The sequence below is a fragment of the Melanerpes formicivorus genome, unplaced genomic scaffold (genome assembly GCF_026170545.1).
Source record: "Melanerpes formicivorus ecotype bairdi unplaced genomic scaffold, bMelFor1.0.p_v2 SCAF_1, whole genome shotgun sequence".
NCBI classification, from domain to species: domain Eukaryota; kingdom Metazoa; phylum Chordata; class Aves; order Piciformes; family Picidae; genus Melanerpes; species Melanerpes formicivorus.
The window spans coordinates 39,526,550-39,548,188 of NW_027142353.1; the positions used below are offsets into that span (position 1 = coordinate 39,526,550).

Below are 21,639 nucleotides of genomic sequence, written 5' to 3' on the forward strand. Positions count from 1 at the left end.
ACATTCAGTTTAACTTGTGGTTGCTGTGATTTCAGTGGTGATTTTCAGGAAAAGCTTGGTTTTGTCAGCACTCCAGTATTGCAGTGAGAGGCCTAAAAGGCAAGGTGTTGAAAAATAATATCATGTGTTTCTTTTTCTTACTCCCCCCCCCAGACTGACTATCTCTGCTGAATGTCCCATGCAGCTTGAAGATTTCCCCATGGATGCTCATGCTTGCCCATTAAAATTTGGAAGCTGTAAGTTCTCTTCTGAAATAAGAACTGGAAAAATCCATTGTTACCTGGCTTTTCATGTTCAGCCATGTCTTGTGTGACTTGTTCAACTTTTCCACTCCTTCCCTTTAACATTGCTCATTAGCACCCCCAGTCTGCCACTCCTGCTGCTACCCTGCTGCTCACTTTCCATGAGTGTGCTTTATCTGGCACTACTGCTTTTGAGCTCATGTTTGCATGCTCCATGATAGACAGTGAGCTGATGGGGGTGAAACATTGTATATATCCATGTCCAGTGTAATAGCCATGGTTAGATGGAGTAGTAGATGCGGATGACAGCTGATAACTTGGGTTTATGTTTTTAGAACACCAGAGCTTTCATTGGGCAGATCAGATTGATGTGCTGTTGTGGGATTTATGTGAATCAGGCTGCAGTGTAATATCTACATTGCATATATTAAGAGAGATCTAGAATATTGAGAGAGGAGCAATCTTTCCATTTGGCTTTAATAAATCCAGTCCCATATCTTGTTACAAGATGTTGTGCACACATGTATTTGTATATATGCACACGTTGTCCTTAACTGTATGATGGATGATGGTTTTTCCTCAGTTTGAAGCCTCTAATGCACCACATTGCTGTCTTGCCAGAGCTTACTTTAAAAATAACCTCAAGGGATCAGATGGTTATATTTAAATACAAAGCTCTTAATTACAATACAGATAAGGCTACTACAGTAGATATTTTTTATTTTGGTAATCAGATCAGAGGTTCCAGGTGTAATCAGTGTCTCTAAAGACTTTTGAAAATTACCAGGCAAGGCATTTTGCTAGTCCCCAAAGCTGCCTAACTTCAGCATTTTTCAATGTTTTTGCAGTCATATCAATTTAGAGTCACTAATCCTTGCAAGATTAAGCTTTGCCTTTATCATCTCTATCTGCCCTGGTTTAATACTGGCTATGCATTGTCTTCTGAGATCATACTAAGAAGTAAAAACACGTTTTACAGTAACAATTACCAAATTAAAGATGAACTGATTTTGCTTCCCTCTTCCAATCTAGCTAGACCAAATTTCATATGAATACTCACTACTATTTTACAAGGTCACTGCAGGTTCAAGTGTGTCCATTTGCTTCAGCAGCTCTGATTTACAGCAAAGTCAGTATACATCTGATGGTCTGCATACCTTTACACTCAACTGGAAAGAATTAAGAAAAGGATAAGTTGGCTTTCCTGGTGTTACATATTTTTTTATTGTATTGATATATAAAGTTGAAGTCATACCTGTTCGTTGCTAGTACAGTTGTCAATAGCACTGGAAAAACACAAACTATCTGTCTGAGAGCAATTATATTTTCAGCTTGTGACAAATGTGTTACATATTAGTCACCTATTAGCATATAGGTAATTTTAACCTGGGGGTAAACCTGCCCTGCAAAGCCATATTTTAGGCATGTGAGGTCTATGTATAGTTTTAAGCTCCTTGTCATGCTTAGTATGCAATCCTAGAGCACACTTTATGAGCTGCTACATGTCACCTTTAAGTTTATCCACAGTGTATAGGCATGGAACCACTTGGCCTTAACTAGTCAATACTGGTAGCCTTTGTAGTAAGTAAATATATAGGAACAAGCTATAGACCATCTTTCAGCCTTGGCTTTATCTGTATTTTTGGTCTGACAGCTCAGTAATAATTTCATGGGATTTAATATATAGGTACTTGCACAAGTAGCAGCCAATAAGTCAGGGTTTATGGAATTATCCCAGATGTATTTCAGGAGAATACAATATATATTCCCTGTTTACAGCAGTATGCATTCACATTAAGTCATCTTCAGGCTTGCAGCAAGATAAAGCCTACGGGGCTATATATGCACAAACACATGCCCTTTTCTACTTTATCTTTCCTCCCCCTCTTTCCCCAAAGGCTTTCTTTTTAATGGTCTTCTTCCCAAGAATAATTTTGGAAAGCCTCAAGGGATACCCTCAAAGTAAATGTTAAACACATTATCGATATAGCTGGGAGGGTGGAGAAGAAATGAGGGCTAAATGGTCAGGGCAGACAGAGCAGGGCAGCAAAAAACCGCAGGTGGTGCACAGGTGGACTGGTAAGCAGAAAAAATGCCAAGAGGTGATTGGTGTCACATCAGAGGCAGGAGAGGGTTATTATTTTTCTGGCTGCATTAGAATTCACCACACTTGCTATAATTCAGCTAGCAAGAGGGAAAAAGCCCTGACATTTCCTTCAGTATTAAAGAGAAGGAATGATAATCTTGCACACAGAAATAAAAGGAATATAAAGTGGTATGCACGTACCACCAGCCTAGATACCTGCCAGGCAGTTCAAATGCCAGCCACAGAAGTTATACTTCTTAATGCCCATGAAATGATGTGGCATGCTGACAGGAGGACTGAAGTTCAAGGATGGCTTCTACTGAATTGAATGGAGCAGGTTTCAGTTGTACTTCTCTTAAGTACGATGCCCCAGTGGTCAGAGATGGCAAAATCAGTTGAATCAGCTGCAGAAAGTGCATGTATGGGGATATTCTCCCTTGAGGCTTGCATTCCTGGTAGTGATGAGGCCACCTGTAAAAATTACCCCTCAGAAATCTCATTTAGAGATACAAGGAACTGAGGATGGTGCATGAGCGGGGAGGTTCTTTGGTCTCTGCAATCAGGCCCTGCTCCCTTTGAATCAGGTGTAGTCTGTGCGGATGGCCATGGTAGTCTGTTCATTATCTCATGGTAGTGTGGGAAGGATGCTGTTTTCTTCCATGGCTGTTTAAAATGAACTTTCTATTGCAATTCTAGTACTGACCTGTACCTGAAATAAACTTGCTAGTCAAAAAGGATTTAATGAAAATTCCTGCTGCCAGCCATGCTAGCAGCATCTAAACCTAAGAAATTCCTCTTTATCCCAAAAATATTTCAGGGGGTAAGGGATAAGACAGCAGAGACATTAAAGCTAGGAACTTTTAATGTTTCACCTCTTCCATTGATAGGCCTTAAGAGTACATGAAAAGTATCTATTAGTACCATTTCCGAGCACCCATGTGTCACCGGGTAGGTAAACATCATTATCTCTAGGGCAGCTGAAGAAGAGGAGTTAATTGACTTTCTGTAAGGTCACACAGTAAATCAATGTCAAAAAAAGGATTAGATTCAACTTCTTTGGTTGGAGGGACAGATGTCTAATCCACTAGACCATGAAGACCTCTGCCCAGGCAACTGACTTAACTCGTAAATCTCATTTTACTCATGTGTTAATTATATCAGTTTTGCCTAGCTCCCAGGATTGCCCTGAAGATGAATTAGTTAATTGCTATTAGTGAACATTAACCAGTGCTTTGACAATCAAATACTGCAAGGTGGAGTCTATTTATGGCAACTGTCTTGTGAAGTCACACCATGGAATGAATAAATGAATTTATTCCACACCGTGGAATAAATGCTTGAAGCTGCTGCTTTTAAAGTAGAGAGTCTAATGAATGTTCTGAAAATAATGAGATCCCTTAGCTCATAAGAAGAGGGAAAACAGGCCTTGTGTTTATTCCTGATGGATTTAAGTTGGCCATGAAGATGGTGAAGGTTGCCAACTGTGAGAAAATAGCACTATGTACAATTTGTAGCATCTGGAAAAAGTAGTTTGCATGGTTTGTATATGTCTTCCTTTTTAACAGCTCAAACTCAAATGGTATTTGCTGTGCTCTTTGATAAGGGAAAGTGAACAAGCTATTTCTGTAGCAGGAGGCATGTGCAAATTACATTTCTTTAAGAAGACTGGTGTAGTCAGACCAATAAGGAGACAGTAGCATCACCAGTATCGCAGGATTTTGTTGTAACACTTAAAATTAAGGCCCTCACCATTCACAAACTATCCAAGCACCTACAGCTGCTGAGAAAATTCTACAAAAAAAAAAAAAAAAAAAAAAAGTGTTTTAAGATAATTCTTCTGATGAATAAGGCTGAGAAGGCACTGAGGTAAAGGTACCTACAGGGGGTTTCTTGATTTAGTCCTTCCCCCTATTAGCACTTGGAAGTTACAGGAGAACTGCAGATGTAGAGGGGGAACTTCAAAACCAGAGACCATCTAAACAGACAACAATTCTGATTTAATAACAGGTGATAAAGAATGTATTAAGCCTCTGAAAACCTGGGGGTAAAAGCTGTGCATAAGAATATAATTTAATTAATAATATATAAAGACAAATGTTAATTTTGTGAGACCTTGAGTGAGACCTTGAAAAGGAGAAATGGCTCTTTTGTAGGTTTCCTGAGTTGCTCCCAGGGAGATCTGGAACTGCAGTTTCATGTGCTGAGCTTTTCAGGTACTCATCTCTATTAGTGGGCCAAAAGAAGCTCTTGAGTCCATTCCTGAGAGCAAAGGCAGGAAGTATGGCCTGTTGACTCTGCTGAGCAGTGTCAGTACTTTCTTTACAAAAGGGCACATGGAGAGAGCCAGGCAGATCCCCTGTGAAATGCCCAGTGGCCAAATTCTCTATAGAGTAAGTTGTCATTTTGAAGTTTAAGGCAAAAGCCAGCTATTATAGAAATGATAGGTTTGGTCTTTATGCAGTTTGAAGCCAAAGGAGGCATGTTTCTCACTCATGTAACATCTTCTCTTACATTTACATCTAAGGCTTAGACACCTCCATTGTAATGTACATTGAATGACTTAAGGTGAAGCTAGGTAAATACTAAAATTAAGTATTTTAAGATATTTCTATATTTTTCTGCTCCCTTCTCCCACCCTATGTTACCACCAGTTACCAATCACTACTTTGGTTGAAATTCTCCCAATTTTTAGGTATTTAGAAATAGATGCTTGTGGCAGTACAGGCAGTCTACACAACTAGCTTGAACCAGGGGTATAATTTCACTTAAGTTTTGCTAGAAAAGCATAGACATACAGCCTGAAGTAATTTTCCATACATCCCTTAGAATGAGTAGAGTAGGTGGAGACTATCTAACGGTATTGCCTCTAGTTTCCTTGAAATCATTGACTTATGACTAGTTGTAGGGCTGCATTGTTTTTAAATTCTTTTAGTTCAGATGTCCTTAATGAATGGACTCCTGGGTGAAACACACTCACAAAATCATAGTAATTCACTGGAGTAGTGAAAGCTCCACTAGATTCCCCCAGATCTGCTGTGACTCTTAGGTCTTCTGGGATGAGCACAGCAGTCTGGCCCATATCAAAAGCCTTGCACTGACAGCAAAGCCACAGAAAATGGACAGGATGATTCAGCAAAAATTTTAAGTAGACAAATATGTTGCTGTTAGTTGTCTAGACTCCCTTTCTGGCCACTGAAAGGAAATAAGTACTTCTTTAACAAGGTTCATTAAAACTATTTTTGATACTAGCCTAAGGATGAGATGAATCATATTTTAGAAGTTTCTGGTTTTCTGCAATATTAGCTCAAATACAATGTATTGCACCCTGATCAGACTAACTGAGAAATCCATTTTTCTCTACATTGCTAGCTCAAAAATACATACTTCTGTTGTACTTTGTTCAGAAGAAACAGTCAAAACAGTCACTGCTGTGTATTAGTTAGGTGTTACCTATGGCAGCAGTGAGCTTTTGTATCTCTCTTAGGTACTATTTTAGCCATTTCTGATGGTATTCCCCTTTTCCAAAGGATCTTAATACCAGTCAGGAGGGCTCTTGAATGTAGAGACAACTTTACCATTTCTGCAAACATCTTGTAGAACTGTGCTATTGCTCCTGCACTGGTTGGAGTGCGTCATACCAATAGATACTTAAACTTTCTCACAGGTGGCACAACATAGCCTGTACTCATTCAGATACACACAGCAGTATAGACACCTCTTTAGTCCAGCATTTTGGGCCATCCGTGCTGCCAGCAGCTTCATCCTTCCATTGACTCCCACAGTCAGAGTGGAGCAACCCAGCCTGGAGTTCCCAAAGTGTAGGAGGTTCAATAAGCAGGATACATAAAATAATTGTAATGTTTGAGTAGTTCAGATATCTAAGAAGCTTTCTTACCAATACCAGCACTGTTGTTATGGGACCCTACTCTACATCAGAACTTAGAAATGATTATGACCCTAACTTCTCACTTGTCTGGTAGGTCCCCCATAAAGGTGATAGCTTTTAATGTGACAGAACAAAACAAGCCCTAAAATTATCAGATAAATCAGTTTTTTCTTCAGTATTTGCAGTTTCTTCAGTATTTGCAGTTACTGCCTTTAATTAGTATTTCAAAGATATTGATACATATAGGTTACTGTTTGCACTGAGATAATTTTTAAAAATACATTTGCTACTCTCTAGTTCTCTGTGTGTGTCATTGCTTTCCTGTGAAACACCATCTAGCTCCAAGTTGGTCACTTCCTACTTCTGGTCACCTCCTGTTCAGAAGCCAGTAAGTTTTTCCTCCTTAGATTCATAAAAGAGTGAAAAAGGGAGGTCAGAAAGAACAATTGCTCACACAGGACATTTTCTGTGTGATCTGAAAAAGCCATCGTCTTCTCCATCCATCTCACAGACAGCAGTAACCCCAGGCTGCAAAGTCTGCTGACATGCAGTGGACAAATGCGTAGCTCCCTATCAGTCCATAACAGCTGCCATGCAGGATTGCCCTTATGGAAATTCTTATTTTGTATTAGTAAGGAGGTGCTTTGATTCCTGGGGGCACCAGTGGCAGCTTTTGTGACAGCTGAAGAGAGCCCCTGGAACAGCCGCCACTAAAAGCCTATGCACTGCCTGCCTGGGGAGCAGTCTTCTCCTCGGGAGGTGGCCCACATGTACCAAGCTTTTCAGAGACTAAAAGCTCAACTGATAGTGTTTTCGAGCTCATGGAAATAAAACTTTAGGCAGGAGAAGTTGATGCGGAAATGCTCAGCAGTAAGATTTTTTGTTTTGACAGAAGTCTAGACACAATTGTGGCAAAGTGGCATGGAGATCCAGTTTTATTGATGGTACAAGTATCAGCATGCATTTCCCACTCTGGAGATTTCAGCCTAAATTTAAAGGCTGCACAACTACCTGACTACAGGAAAGCAGTGATTCAATTTGAGTTGTCATCTGTAGGAAGAAACATGCAAAGACTCTGCTTAACGTGCTTAAGCTTTCAAATGACCCTCAGGTGCAAACCTACAAAGACATTGCTGAGCCTGTTGTGCCCCAGAAGGCACAAGAAGAGCTTACAGTTGCCAGCTGTAGATTATGAGTTTATGCACTGGTAAATAGGATATTATTTGCAAATGGGACAAATGGGTCAATACTGCTCCACTGCTTTACAAGCTAGGTTTTTAATGGATGTTTTCTAAGGTGGCTGTTTCCATTGCTTGCAAGCATTTCTGAAATCATTCTCATGATGTTGGAGTGAGGTTGGTAGGTCTGTGCTGCCTCTATTTTGCAAGTGGGGATAAAAGAAGAAAAGATCAATTACAGTCTCTTCTGAGCAAAGACAGAGTGGTTCCTTACCTGCTTTTATTGCCTCTGTCATTATGGATCCCAAGGTTCAATTAGAATCTCCCAGTGCTAGTGCAGTACATTAATGACAAAATGACTTGCCTAGGGTTTTGGGTTTGGGGGTTTTTGTTTTGGTTTGTGTTTGTGGGTTGTTTGTGTGTTTGGGTTTGGTTGGTTGGTTGTTTTTTTTGTTTTGTTTTTGGTTTGGTTTGGTTGGTGTGGTTTTTGTGTTTGTGTTGGTGGTTGTTTGTTTTTTTTTCCCCAGGGAGGAAAGCTGCAAGATACTGCTGAAACTTGAATTTTAGTTTCCAGTTGAACAGCTCCTTCATGACACCTCTGACTGATGAGTCAGGGAGTCTTCCCATAAATTGCCCAATCCTGAGTCAGCCTGCTCCCTTACACAGAGAACCAAGTTAGCCTGAGCTGTGATCTAGCACAGTCCAAGCTCAGCAAGCTTCTGCAATGGAAAAAACTGTTTCATGTTGTCCTCTGTTCAGAAATGAGCAAGAAGGAGGAATAGGAAGAAGGAAAGCCTGAAGGACCTTCTGTTTTCTCCCCATTCCCCACTGTATCTACTGAAAGTCTCCTTGTGGTCAGTCTGTGCTAGCAGCTGAAAAGCATCCCAGTGGTAAATCTGTCAGCAAAGCTGGGATTCCTCCCTTCTAAATTTATGTTTCTGTAAAGTAAATATATACAGCTGAGCTGATCACTGTCACCCTCTTATAGTCAGGAAAGAGAAGTAGATATTTTTAGGCTCAGGTTAATCTCCTCCTAAATCAGATGACTAAAATAGGTCAGAGGATGGCTGTAGATAAGACATTTTGTTCATGCAGAGGGAAGATGAGACGGTGAGCACCTTTAGGCCTGGGTCCCTGTCACTAGAAGGGCCAGTGGCCAAAGAAACAACATGTGGCTGGCAGCACGTAAAATGGTAGTGCCTCTGTTAAGCAACAACTCACTTTGAAAAGTCCCTTTGTATCCATCACTGAATTTCGGTAGTTTTGCACACTTCTCTTAAATATGGGGCTGCACTGCATCTCACAGCAGGAGTCTGTAACTCAGCTTCAGAGTTTTAAATTACTTCTCTGATGCAGAGAATATGTTCTAGTGATTCTATTCTCAGAGTAGTATTAAACTGTTTGAATAATAACAGTTCAGCCTGCTATCTCTACATACCTGTTGATTACACATTCACACAGTGTTATTAATGTAGCAGTGCTTCTGAGATTTGTAAATGTCTTCATTAAGGAAATCGTTTCAGAAACAAAGGTATATATTTAGTTCTTCAAGTAGTCCCAGTCACTCCTGGCTGGTTTTAAATCATACTGATTTGAAAATGAGCATGCCTTGAATGGTAAGGTGAGCAGGTAGGATAACTATGGCAGGTGAGCACCTGATGCCACTCAAGTGGGTGGGAAGAACATCTGTTGATTACGATGAGGTTTCATTCTGTGATGAACAATCCTCACTCTCAGTACAGACTATGGGATGAAGTGATAGAAAGCAGCCCTATGGAAAAAGACTTAGGAGTGCTGATGGATGAGAAGCTGGACATGAGCAGACAGTGTCCACTTGCAGTCCAGAAAGCAAATTACATCCTGGGCTTCATCAAAAGGTATGTGGCCAGCAGATCCAGAGAGGTGATTCTGGCACTGGTGAGACCTCACCTGGAGTACCGCATCCAGGTCTGGAGCCCTCAGTATAGGAAGGACATGAACCTGATGGAGTGGGTCCAGAGGAGGGCCATGATCGAGGGGCTGGAGCACCTCTGCTACAAAGACAGGCTGAGGGAGCTGGGTTGTTCAGCCAGGAGAAGAGGAGGCTCCAGGGAGACATAATAGCAGCCTTCCAGTACCTGAAGGGAGCCTACTGGAAGGATGGGGAGAGACTGTTTACAAAGGCCTGCAATGACAGGACAAGGGGAAATGGCTTCAAACTATAGAAGAGGAGATTTAGATCGGGTATTAGGAACAGATTCTTTACTATGAGGGTGGTGGAACACTGGAACAGGCTGCCCAGGGAGGTAGTTGGAGCTTCATCCCTGGAGATATTCAAAGTGGGCTTGACAGGGCTCTGGGCAGCCTGATCTAGTTGAGGATGCCCCTGCTGACTGCAGAGGGGGTTGGACTAGATGACCATCAGAAGTACCTTCCAACCAAGAGCATTCTATGATTCTGGAGATAATGAGTATAAACTTGAACATAGGAAGTTCCATCTAAACATGAGGAGATACTTCTTTACTTAGAGGGTGTCAGAGCCCTGGAGCAGGCTTCCCAGAAAGGTGGTAGAGTCTCCATCTCTGAAGACTTTCAAGACCCATCTGGACATGTTCCTGTGTGACCTGCCCCAGGTGATCCTGCTCTGGCATAGGGTTGGACTCGATGATCTTCAGAGGTCCCTTTCAACACCTTCCATTCTGTGATTCTGTGACTCTGTTAGATGTGGCCAAAAAGTTTTGTGAAGCTACCTTCCACAGCAACATCAGAGGAATATTTTCTAAAATTCTCTCCACATTTCTCAAAGGAACTTCAGTTGTACTGGAGAGCTGACCATGTTAGCTTTGCTGATATTAAGCAACTGCTTGCAAAATGAGAGAGTAGGTACTATGCAAAGTGAGTAATGGTGTCAGTCACACATTGGAGGTTACTTTTGTTTGCTTTGCAAAAGTAAATTAAATCTCTAACATACTCCTCATGACTGTGCTGTTTTTCCTAATGAAGCAGTTAATATAGCTGCATAATATTATGATGTCAAATTCAAAGTTCATTAAATGTTAGGTAGAGACCATATGCCTGGGATACAAAGACTTGCATAAGGTCAGGAAGGTCCCAGGATATTTTTAATTTTTAAATGCCATCCCAGCACATCCCACTGCTGTGTTGCTCTAGTCCTCTTACAGCAGATATTTGTGCTGGCTGTAACAGAAAAAAATAACATATCAAAGGCCAAAATACCAGAAGAGCAATTGTGTAGCCACTATTAAATGTGGTGTAAAATGAATTGTCAGATCAGTTCCATATTGAGACAGCTACTAGTAAATCTGAAAGTAAAGGAAGAAGTTGTATTATAAATACTGGCTGCAATGAGAAGAAGCAAGGGAAGAGGCAAAAGAACAAAGGTACAACCTTCTCCCTAATGTTAGCTCTCAAATGAGAGCAGATTCTTTGGGAAGGTGACCTGGTGCTGCCTAGTACATTTCAGAGCCTGAATATGTAACAGCCCCTTCAGCAGATCCTGTTTAGTTACCCCTTTCAGTCAGCTCATGGCAGACATCCCACAACAATGGGTGGTAGAGTTTACTTGTCTACACCTGCCTTTCACCATTTGAGGTGCTCTGGGCTGCCCCATGAGAAAACTTTTTGTTTGATGTTTTATCCTTTTCTGAGGAGCCTGAGGATCTACTGTCCCACAACATAACAATGCAGCTGTTTTTTAATCCAGGTGTTTATATTGTCAGATTTCACAGCAAGGAGTCAGTCACAGTCAGAGTTTCAGTGTTTGAGGAATTGATGTACCACTCTCATTGCTGCCCCATGGCCACAGGGGCAAGTGGGATGGGGCAGGGAAGAGCTGATGCTGTCATCAGTGATACTGCCTGTATACACACCTCTAAGGGGTATCATTCAAATTGCCTATCTCTCTCCACAATTGTCCTTGAGAGACATTCTGTATTTATTAGTCGGCACAGCTCCTAGCTCAGGGCTTTTCTTAAATGGTGCAATAGCTTCCTGTGATGATACTGTGTCTAACTGAATTATCAGCACAACTGTTCATTAGTATTCATTAGAATAGAATAGAATAAACCTTTATTAGAATAAACCAAACCAGGTTGGAAGAGACCTTCAAGATCATCGTGTCCAACCCATCAACCAATCCAACCCACCCAAACAGCTAACCCATGGCACCAAGCACCCCATCAAGTCTCCTTCTGAACACCTTCAATGACGGCGACTCCACCACCTCCCCGGGCAACCCATTCCATAGTGCAATCACTCTTTCTGTATAGAACTTCTTCCTAACATCCAACCTGAACCTCCCCTGGTGCAGCCTGAGACTGTGTCCTCTTGTTCTGGTACTGGTTGCCTGGGAGAAGAGACCATCATCCGCCTGTCTACAACCTCCCTTCAGGTAGTTGTAGAGAGTGATAAGGTCACCCCTGAGTCTCCTCTTCTCCAGCTGAGCAACCCCCGCTCCCCCAGCCTCTCCTCATAGGGCTTGTGTTCCAAACCCCTCACCAACTTTGTTGCTCTTCTCTGGACTCGTTCCAGCAAGTCAACATCCTTCCTAAACTGAGGGGCCCAGAACTGGACACAGTACTCGAGGTGCGGCCTAACCAGTGCAGTGTAGAGGGGCAGAATGACCTCCCTGCTCCTGCTGGCCACACTGTTCCTGATGCAGGCCAGGATGCCATTGGCCCTCTTGGCTGCCTGGGCACACTGCACGCTCATGTTCAGCCTACCATCAACCAGCACCCCCAGGTCCCTCTCTGCCTGGCTGCTCTCCAGCCACTCTGACCCCAGCCTGTAGCACTGCATGGGGTTGTTGTGGCCAATGTGCAGAACCCGGCACTTGGATGTGTTAAATCTCATGCCGTTGGATTCTGCCCATCTGTCCAGCCTGTCGAGGTCCCTCTGCAGAGCCTCTCTACCCTCCAGCAGATCAACTCCTGCCCCCAGTTTGGTGTCATCAGCAAATTTACTCATGATGGACTCAATGCCCTCATCCAGATCATCAATAAAGATGTTAAAGAGCACAGGGCCCAGCGCTGATCCTTGGGGCACACCACTAGTGACTGGCTGCCAGCTGGATGTGGCACCATTCACCACCACTCTCTGGGCTCGGCCGTCCAGCCAGTTCCTAACCCATTGCAGTGTGCTCCCGTCCAAGCCATGGGCTGACAGCTTGGCCAGCAGTTTGCTATAGGGGACGGTGTCAAAGGCCTTGCTGAGGTCCAGGTAGACTACATCCACAGGCCTCCCCACATCCACCAGGCGGGTCACCTTCTCGTAGAAGGAGATCAGGTTGGTCAGGCAGGACCTGCCCTTCCTAAATCCATGCTGGCTGGGCCTGATCCCTTGGCCACCCTGTAAGTGTTGTGTTATTGCACTCAGGATGACCTGTTCCATGATCTTGCCTGGCACTGAGGTCAGGCTGACAGGCCTGTAATTCCCTGGCTCATCCAACCGGCCCTTCTTATGGATGGGCACCACGTTGGCCAGCTTCCAGTCCTCTGGGACCTCGCCTGTAAGCCAGGACTGCTGGAAAATTATGGAGAGTGGCTTGGCCAGCTCATCTGCCAGCTCTCTCAGCACCCTAGGATGAATCCCATCTGGTCCCGTGGACTTGTGGGGATCCAAGCTGCTAAGGAGAGTTCCAACCACCTCCTCATGGAACATAGGGAAACTGTGCAGCTCCCTGGCTCCTTCTGCCAGCTCTGCAGGCCAGCTGTCAGGAAGATGTTCTGCCCTTCTAGTAAAAATTGAGGCAAAGAAGGTGTTAAGTATCTCTGCCTTTTCCTCATCCTTTGTTACATTCATGTTACATTCATTGTTGGTATGACTGTGATTTAGCTTACCAGCTTGCAAATCTTTATTTATTGGATTAAAGCAGCCAGCAGCCTTGCCTATGCTAATTGTGAATCACACCTCCAAGATCACAAAAGTTGCTTTCAGGCAAAATCATAAAGGATTTTTTTTTTGCTTAATATTTTTGAGCTCTAAGTTGGGTCATGTTTAGAATTTTTCCCCCATCAACTGGAACTTCTAAAATTAAGCAGGGCCTTCCATTTGTCTCCAGCTTTGAATAGCGAACAAAACTGTGTGTCTCAATATTAATTTCATGAGCATCTTGTTTTCTGTATGTGTCACTGCCTTGTGGGTACAGTCTACACTTCTATTCCATTTCCAAGCAGTAGAAATTCCGATTCCCACCTTTTCCTGAGGTGACTTATAAATTGCATTCTGAAACAGTAATTTTTATCTAACTTACAGCTTTACTTTCTTAGTAATGATCAGTATAGTATATTAGTGTTGCTTAGTAATGAAGCCTCTTGAGACCTGTCTGGCACATTTTTCAGAACATCCTATTCTACTCCCTCTGGAATGTGGCAACAAGATCAAATAAAACTTGTGTATTAGAAAAAACATAAAATACTGCCTATGTTATCAAGTTGTATTTGAAATTTGGGAATAACAGAAATAATCATTTTAGTAAGACTGAACTTCTCGTTGCCTGGTTCACAACCAGTGGTATCCTCTTATCTTTTGTGTTCAGTTTTCATACAATTGTTCCAAGTCTATTAATAATTTCATCCTTGGGTGTCCTGTTTTCATATCTAGATGATATTGTGCCATTCCAAAAAAGTTTCATTCTGAGCATTTCTCACATATGGAGCACTGTGTCCCATTCTGAGCTCCATGGTGAAAGAAAAATAAGGACATTGTGGAACAAGTTTGATGCAGGACAAAAAAAATCATGTAAGGATCAGAGTATCCCTCCTATTAAGAAAGAATGTTCTGCCTAGAGAACAGAAGGCTTAGAGGCCCATAATCCATCTGTATAAATACCTGATGGGAGAGAATGAGAAGAGGCAGCCAGGCTCTGTTCGGTGGTACACACTGACAGAACACGGGACAGTGAACATAAATTAGAAAACATTGCATTCCATCTGAACATAAAACCCCATGATTTTACTCTGAGGGTGACTGAGCACGAACAGGTTGGCTAGAGAGGTAGTGAAGTCTCCATCCATGGAGACAGACAAAATCTGATTGGACATGGTCCTGGAAAACCTGCATTCAGTGTCTCTGCTTGAGCAGGGGGTGGGTCTGGATTATTTCCAGAGGTGCCCTTCAGCCCCAACGATTATGTGATTCTGTGTTGTACACATTTGTAATCCTGTCTATTTATCCATGTTATACTTCTTGTCTGTGGTACATATTTAAAATCATGCATGCTGTTTGTCCATATGCTGTAAGCTTGTGCCAGTTTAAATGATCAGTAGTAATTCTGATTATTTCAGGTCCCTAAAGCAATTTTCATCACCCTCAAACACTCCCCAGTAGAATTTATCACATTGTGTAGAACTCTTCATTTTGTGCTCTTAATCAATTAATATATTAATACATTTCTCTTAGTACTTAAATTGATATCTTACTTTAATATATTAGTATTACAAAAAGCTATTTTTCCCTAGACTCAGTTCATGCATATTTAGTACCATGTTTTGTTATTTTTATATTTAAAACTACATTTTAATTAGATCTCTGTTCCATTAGTTCTTCCTATAGAATGATCTCATTTACACATTGATTCATTCTTATCACATTAATTTAATAGGAAATTCCAACTACAGAGCTCAAATCTGGCCTCAGTTACATAGGCACAACTGTTGACAAATTCTTTGTAATAGGTTAAAAAGTTTTCGTAGATAAATCACAAGAAATCCACTCTAACACTTAGAATTCTAGCTGGTATATAATAGTTTAGTAGCAGCGATGTTTACTGACTGCAGAAGTCATTGGCTGGTTGTAAATCTGGATCTCTGTTGAGTTGTTTAACAGCTTCTGAGTCAAATACATTAATGATAGATATGATAGAAGATATTTGTATGCATATTTGGGTTATAATTAGAGCTTCTAAAAAAGCTGACAATTTATGTACATCTTTTGTAATCAACAGGCTTTGATGGAGATTAGCAATACACCCAAGATTAGGCAGTCTGATGATCCTATAGCATGTACTGAAATAACATGATGATAAAGGCTAAGAATGTTAACTACACAATTGCAATAACTAAAATAGCAAACAAGTCAAAAGTCATCTTTCTACCGTATCTCTAAATTAATTTTGCCTTTGAGTAGCATAATTCTGAAAAAAAAAAAAGGCAGTACTTCTCTGTGTGTGCACTGATTTTGGGATATGTACATGTTGTATATGTTTGAGTACATTTGAGTAAGAAACTCAAAAGGTTGGAATCAGACATCACCATTCAGGCTTACTTGACTTAAGGGGACCAGAAACACTTCCTCTCCCCTCCCCTCCCTTCCCCCATGAATTTGTTTCAATATGGAGGAGAAGGACAGGCAAGAAAGGAGAATATCTTGGGCTGCTTTTCAAAGGTACATGAGGGGGCTGCTTCATTCACAAATGAAAATAGGGAAAACAGGGCACCTTTCTGTACCAAAGTGAATGGCAGAGAGCCTCCAGATCTTACCAGCTGGCTGCCTTTCTTTGTCAGACTTTGTCTTAATGTATTTCCTCCCTTTGGCTGTGGCTGTTTCACTGCCCTCTGTTCATGTGCATAAGAAAGACCATGCCATGCTTTGCTCAACAGACATACAAAAGCAGGAAGAGGGTGGGAGAAGGGCAAGGGAGATCTTTATTTGTTTTTATATTGGTTAGCATGTGTTGGACACAATGTAGAAAAATGGATCTGCCCATCAATAAAGAGATAGGAGAAGAAATTACTTACTTCATCATTCTGGTAGTTGATAAGCCTGCAGCCATTTATCAAATGTCCACTAGAAATAAATGTCTGTTGTCATTTTCTCACTGTTAATAACATTGTACTTCTCTGTAATTATAGCTGTTCATCTCAACTGCTACCTTTTTTTTTCTCCCACTTTTTGAAAGAGTGAGCTTAGAAGAGAAGGAATAATTTACAAGGCTTCCCTTCTTTCTCTGGAAAACCAGAAAAATTATTATGAAGAACACTAAATTAATTATTTGGATTCATAAGGAGAGAATTAAGCCCATTTGCTTAAAGTAGGATAAATACAAAGCAGTCTCACTTGGATTTCCAGTGGTTCAAATTTGAATTTTCTTTTACAACAACACAGCAGCAATTTCCCAATTCACTGACGCAAAGTCTCTACTACATTTTTCTGTCGCACTTTGGGAAACACCTTGTCCCCACTCTGAATGCCATGTGGAGGACATGAGGGCCATATTCCTTCATCATCAGCAAACCTTTCTCATAGTTCTAGAAAGCATGAGATGAAGTTCTTCAGGCTTTTAGCAAGCATGACTGGTCGGCAACCTACTGGAAGCTTTGCTTAAGTGGAAAAGAGGTTTTACACAATTTGGTATGACAGCGAGTAATACCATCTCTGTTAGCACCTGATCTATTGCAATAGTAAAATAAGATTATTCTAGACTACTCACACACTTTCAGCTTTCAATATAACTGTGCCTAATTATACTGTATGGGTTATCAGCATCACAGCTGGAGCTTTTGGTAGTCAAGTTTGGGATAATTGGAGTTTGACGTTCTTGGGAAGACATGGCAGAAGGTTTGCAGTAGGAAGACAATTATGTGATACAAATACACAAGTTTAGCTATGTGGATGTTTATCTAGATGAACAGAAAAGAAATGTTCAGTAATTCATCTGCCACACAAAGTTGCATGGGGTGGCTTTCCTCAAAAGTCCAAGTTTCTCTGAAGGGTGCATATGACTGAAGCAGTGGCTGTATTTCTTTACATTCACTTTTTTTTTTTTTTTTTGACATTTTCTCCATTCTCTTTCACCCAAGGAGGCTTAGACACTCAGAGCCTAGCCTGTAGTGAAGAGAAGAGGCACTAAGCCAAAAAATCTTTTGTTTCAGCTTTTTAAAACACAGACCATGTTTTCTTACATTTGCATGGAAGATAGATGAGGATTATATTGTATAGGCAATTCATCACAATAGAGTATCTCTAGAATGGGGTAAATCATCCTATTCCTCATGTGGCAGGCTGCTTCTGGATGGGGGAAGGGGAGGAAACCACTGCAGGTTGCATTGGTTTGGGTTGGGCTTCTCAGGGACACATCTGTTACCCTCTTAAAGCCCTGGCTGTAACCATCCTCCTCCTGCACAAGAACCTCTTCTAGCTGAGCTATTCTTTGTTCTCCCATAGATAGTCCTGGCCAAGCAGTTGTGCAGCTCTCTGTCATGTAGGCTTACAAAAGAGGCTTTCCTGTGAGAGAGGACCTGCAAACTGGAGTCCTCCTCCCAGGCAGCGACTTGCCTCAAGCTCTGTTTTTGTCTGCCTGAGTACTCTCATCAGCTGACCTGGGACAGGCAGCCTCCCTGACATGGTTTTGAAACAAAGTGGCCTCGGGAAATATTTCTTGGGCATACCTGTGATATCTGTGTGGAGTTTTGGCACCTTTTGGTCTCTGTCTGAATTACAGATATTTTTTCACTGGAAGAGGTACTGGGCTTCTCCAGAGTAGGCACCTCTGACCCTGTACTGGTGCACTTGTTTTAAGTTACCCACTGAAGGCTGCAATTCGAAGAAGTGACAGTGAGTTATTTTAGAGCTCCCAAGGCTAGGCAAAGCAGAGAACCAAAGCGTCTGAATAGTTATTAAGCCTTACAGGCCTGTGTTCCTGTATGGTTGCAATTTCAGTGGAATTTGGTTACAGTGCTCTTACTGCAGAGTGTTTTTTTGGGCTGAATTATTGTGTATCGTTGAATGACAGCAGGCCAAACTCCATTAACCCAGTGCCTGGGATCCTTGAAGAAGTAGGGAACTACTATGGTGGGATACATCTGGATACTCCCAGCAAGAAGCCCAACACTTCCCCCACCGCCAGGAAATAACATAGGTAAATTCTCTGACAATCCCAAATCTGCCTACACAAATCTACCAATCACTGGGGATATCAGCACATGAACAATATTCACCAGCTGAGCATTTAAAAAGGAGTGCTTTCTGAAACACTTTTTAAAATGGACACATCTCCTCCTACTTGCTGTCTGCAAATCGGGCTTTGGAATTATGTACAACACGTTGTGAACTTGTAATCATCTCTGAAATGAGAAAGGATCTCAGCTCTAAAGGAAGGTGAAATTCCTTCATTTTTTGTGATGTAAATATTTTGAAACAGGGAAGACATTCCTCCTTAGCCTTTTAAAGCAGATCATGAGATATAATTACAGTAATTTTACTGCACAGCTACAAAGGCAAGCACATGGAAGGTGTGTGGGCAGCTCTTGCATAGATACATGGCTAACAAGGGATGGAGGATTTGTAGATCTTCAGCTTCCAAACCTGGGATCACTTCCATCTGTACAGCAGCAAAACTATACATGTGACCAAAAAAAAAATCCCATTGATATCTTTCTAGTGACAGGAGTCTATTATTTTCTTCTCAGAAGTGGATACACTGTGTCCTGTTCTTCATCTGAATCTGCCTGAAATCATCTTTCAGTCACTGAGTCTTTTCTTTTACTTCTGTTAGTAGTACAAGAAATTGACCCTGGGTTTATATTTCTGTATGCAAGTATCTATACTCACTTCTTGAGTAAACATCTCTGCTTCTTGTCAGTGAGCTAAATAAGCTGAGCTCCTTAAACCTCAAATCATGACTTGTTTTCCAGTCCCTGGAGATACTTGTGACCTTCTTTTGAACTCCCTCTCTGTCCTCATTATTTCCATATCTTCCATGGTGTGGACAACAATGTATGAACAGCCATAAACAGTCAAACCAAAGGTTTATTTAGCCTAGGGTGCTGCTTCTGGCAGCACTTCTCACAGATGCCACAGAAAGATTAACAGTGAGAACAAGGTGCTGCTCTCTTCCCTGCTCCCTGCTCCAGCATCTAAGTGATCTGCAGTTTGTTGTGCTACACACATATGATCTTAAGATGGACTGGGATTACTTCCTATTTTCTGCTTGACATTCCTGGTTGTATGGATACAAAGACCGCTTCAGCATATTTTTTTGTAATTGCAGTGCCTCAGAAGCTCAAGTTTTTAAGTCCTCCATGAAGCTGCAGCTTTCCAAGCCAGCTCACTAGCTCTAGCAAATAAAACTTGCAGTCCGATGAAGCCACCACACATGATCCTTCAAGCTAAACTTTTTCCCTTAACTCTCAAGTTCCTTGTCTAGAAAGCTACTAAGTGTTGCCTCCTGCACTGACTGCATAGAATGAGGATGTGAGTTTTCCAAGAGGAAAACATTCTGCACCATCAACTTACAAGTTGAGTGCTGAATGAGACCAGTATTTGGCTTCAGACTGCTTCCAAGTGTATCTACTTTTCACCTCCTATTTGGAGAGTAAGCCTTGCCTGTTTTCCAGAGACTTTAGTCCAATGGTTTCCAGGCTACTGCAGCAAGCCTGCAGTAATACTACCTGAATACTTTCAATGATCAAGCTGTTCTAAAAAGTATAAGAGTTACTTAATTAAAATATATTTAAATGTATAGTCAGCTCCTGGATTTTTGAGACTGTCTGCAGAGAAGGCTTAAAAAAATAAAACCAGTACTGATTGTCCTTCTGAAAGAAAATTGAGATTCTCTGATAATAGCATAATTACTCCAGGTGTTAGGGTATTAAAAATAACAGCAAAATTATAAAGAAAGGAATTAGTTAGCAGTACTACCACCACCATTATTTCCTAGGACTTCTAAATGGACGTGAGACAAATCTTACCACATCCACATCTCCAGAGGTGCAGGCATTTCCACACTGCCACCCTTTCTCTCCAGTACGCACAACTCACTCCAGTCTTGCTCGCCTTCATCCACTCTCACTCCTGAATCCTGTCTCTGCGTCTCAGAATCAAAGGCACAGGAAGACACATCCCAGCTTGCTTTACCTACAGCCATTGCCTCTGTGCAAGACCTACCCCATCATCCTTGCATACATATCCCAAAGACAGTGCATACATGCCGGACCCCACACTTTCACACGGTGTCTCTTAGTATTTTTATCCTGGAGATGGGATGGAGACGCAGAGGGTTCTTGAGTCTTTTTAAGGGGGTAGTCAGCAAAATGTCTTCTGCAGCTGGCTGGGGTTTAGGAGCTGCCAGCTAGGTGAATATAGGCCTTAGCTGCTTTTTCCCTAATTGAGTGGTTGTGATGGATTATATTTATACTTCCACTGTTCCAGCCTTTGACAAACCATCCCACACATCTGTTACATTAGAAGGCTTCAATCTAATATTTTTTCAGCTGGGCATATGGGAACATGATTATATCATCTTTATTTGTTTTACTCCATTCACTCTCTCTCTTCTATTCTTCCCTTTCACCACCATTTATCATGTAAGGATCTACTAAAATATTACACAGTGGTTTTTTACTCATCACCATCTTTACTCCTTCTTGTTGACAGATGCTTACCCCAATTCTGAAGTGATCTATGTGTGGACTAATAGCACCACAACATCTGTGGTGGTGGCTGAAGATGGCTCACGACTTAACCAGTATCATCTGATGGGACAAACTGTAGGAACTGAAAACATCAGTACCAGTACAGGTATGGAGAAATTTTCATTCCAAGGTGTCTGATAGGTGGAGTAGGAGGGGAGATCCATATGCTCCAGTTATCTTCCAAGGAGCCTAGGGAAGCACCACTGGAACATAGGGTGCTAGGGAAATCTTGTGCAGGTTCCTGGATACTTAGCAGAAGCACTGAGAGACTGAGAGGATTATATACTGGCTCTTAGGTACGTTACAAGGCTGTTGCTGAAGATGCATCCAAGCTCCTGCTATTTAACAGGAATGCTGGAGAAGCTGCATACAGCTTCTTGGCAACTGCCTTTGCTGGGGATGCCAGCACTATTGCTGGCTGATTTCCCTGTGGGAGGAACCACCCCAGGAGGTAAACACCACCCACACATTTGATCCATTTCAGTCATTGCTTTAAAATTATTTGCTTGATGAAATCATGGCAGGGGAGGGAGTGGAGGGTAGGTCAGGGTCTGTGGCATGGCTCTGCAGCGTGCCCGGGGGACCACGTGGCCACAGAGGAGGTGTAAACTCTGAGGATTCCCATTTCCTCCCGGACCGCAAGTGGAGGTGCCAGATGTGGCAGCATTAGGGAGGCAAAGAAGCTTTAATCCCAGGCCGAGCATCCACGTGAGCCATACCCCCCCTACTTCTTAAGGCTCCCACGCAAGGGCAGCCCTGGGTGCACATTGGTGGGGGGACTCCCGGGGGGGTCGAGGCCAGGACAGGGGTCACGTGGGCTTAGCCCGATGGGAGCTTA

General features: G+C 42.1%; 2 protein-coding genes across 9 annotated transcripts in view; one reads left to right on the plus strand and one right to left on the minus strand.

Moving 5' to 3' along the window:
* GABRB3 (gamma-aminobutyric acid type A receptor subunit beta3) overlaps nt 1-21,639 on the minus strand; it is a 251,832-nt gene that overhangs the window by 229,138 nt on the left and 1,055 nt on the right. The window lies entirely within an intron of this gene.
* The window catches only part of GABRA5 (gamma-aminobutyric acid type A receptor subunit alpha5), a 62,272-nt gene that overhangs the window by 30,083 nt on the left and 10,550 nt on the right, over nt 1-21,639 (plus strand). For all 8 annotated transcript variants that reach the window (XM_068140620.1, XM_068140629.1, XM_068140587.1 and 5 more), the window contains 2 exons: nt 154-236; nt 20,764-20,907. In XM_068140620.1, coding sequence (XP_067996721.1) covers nt 154-236; nt 20,764-20,907 — 227 coding nt within the window. The remainder of the gene's footprint in view (nt 1-153; nt 237-20,763; nt 20,908-21,639) is intronic.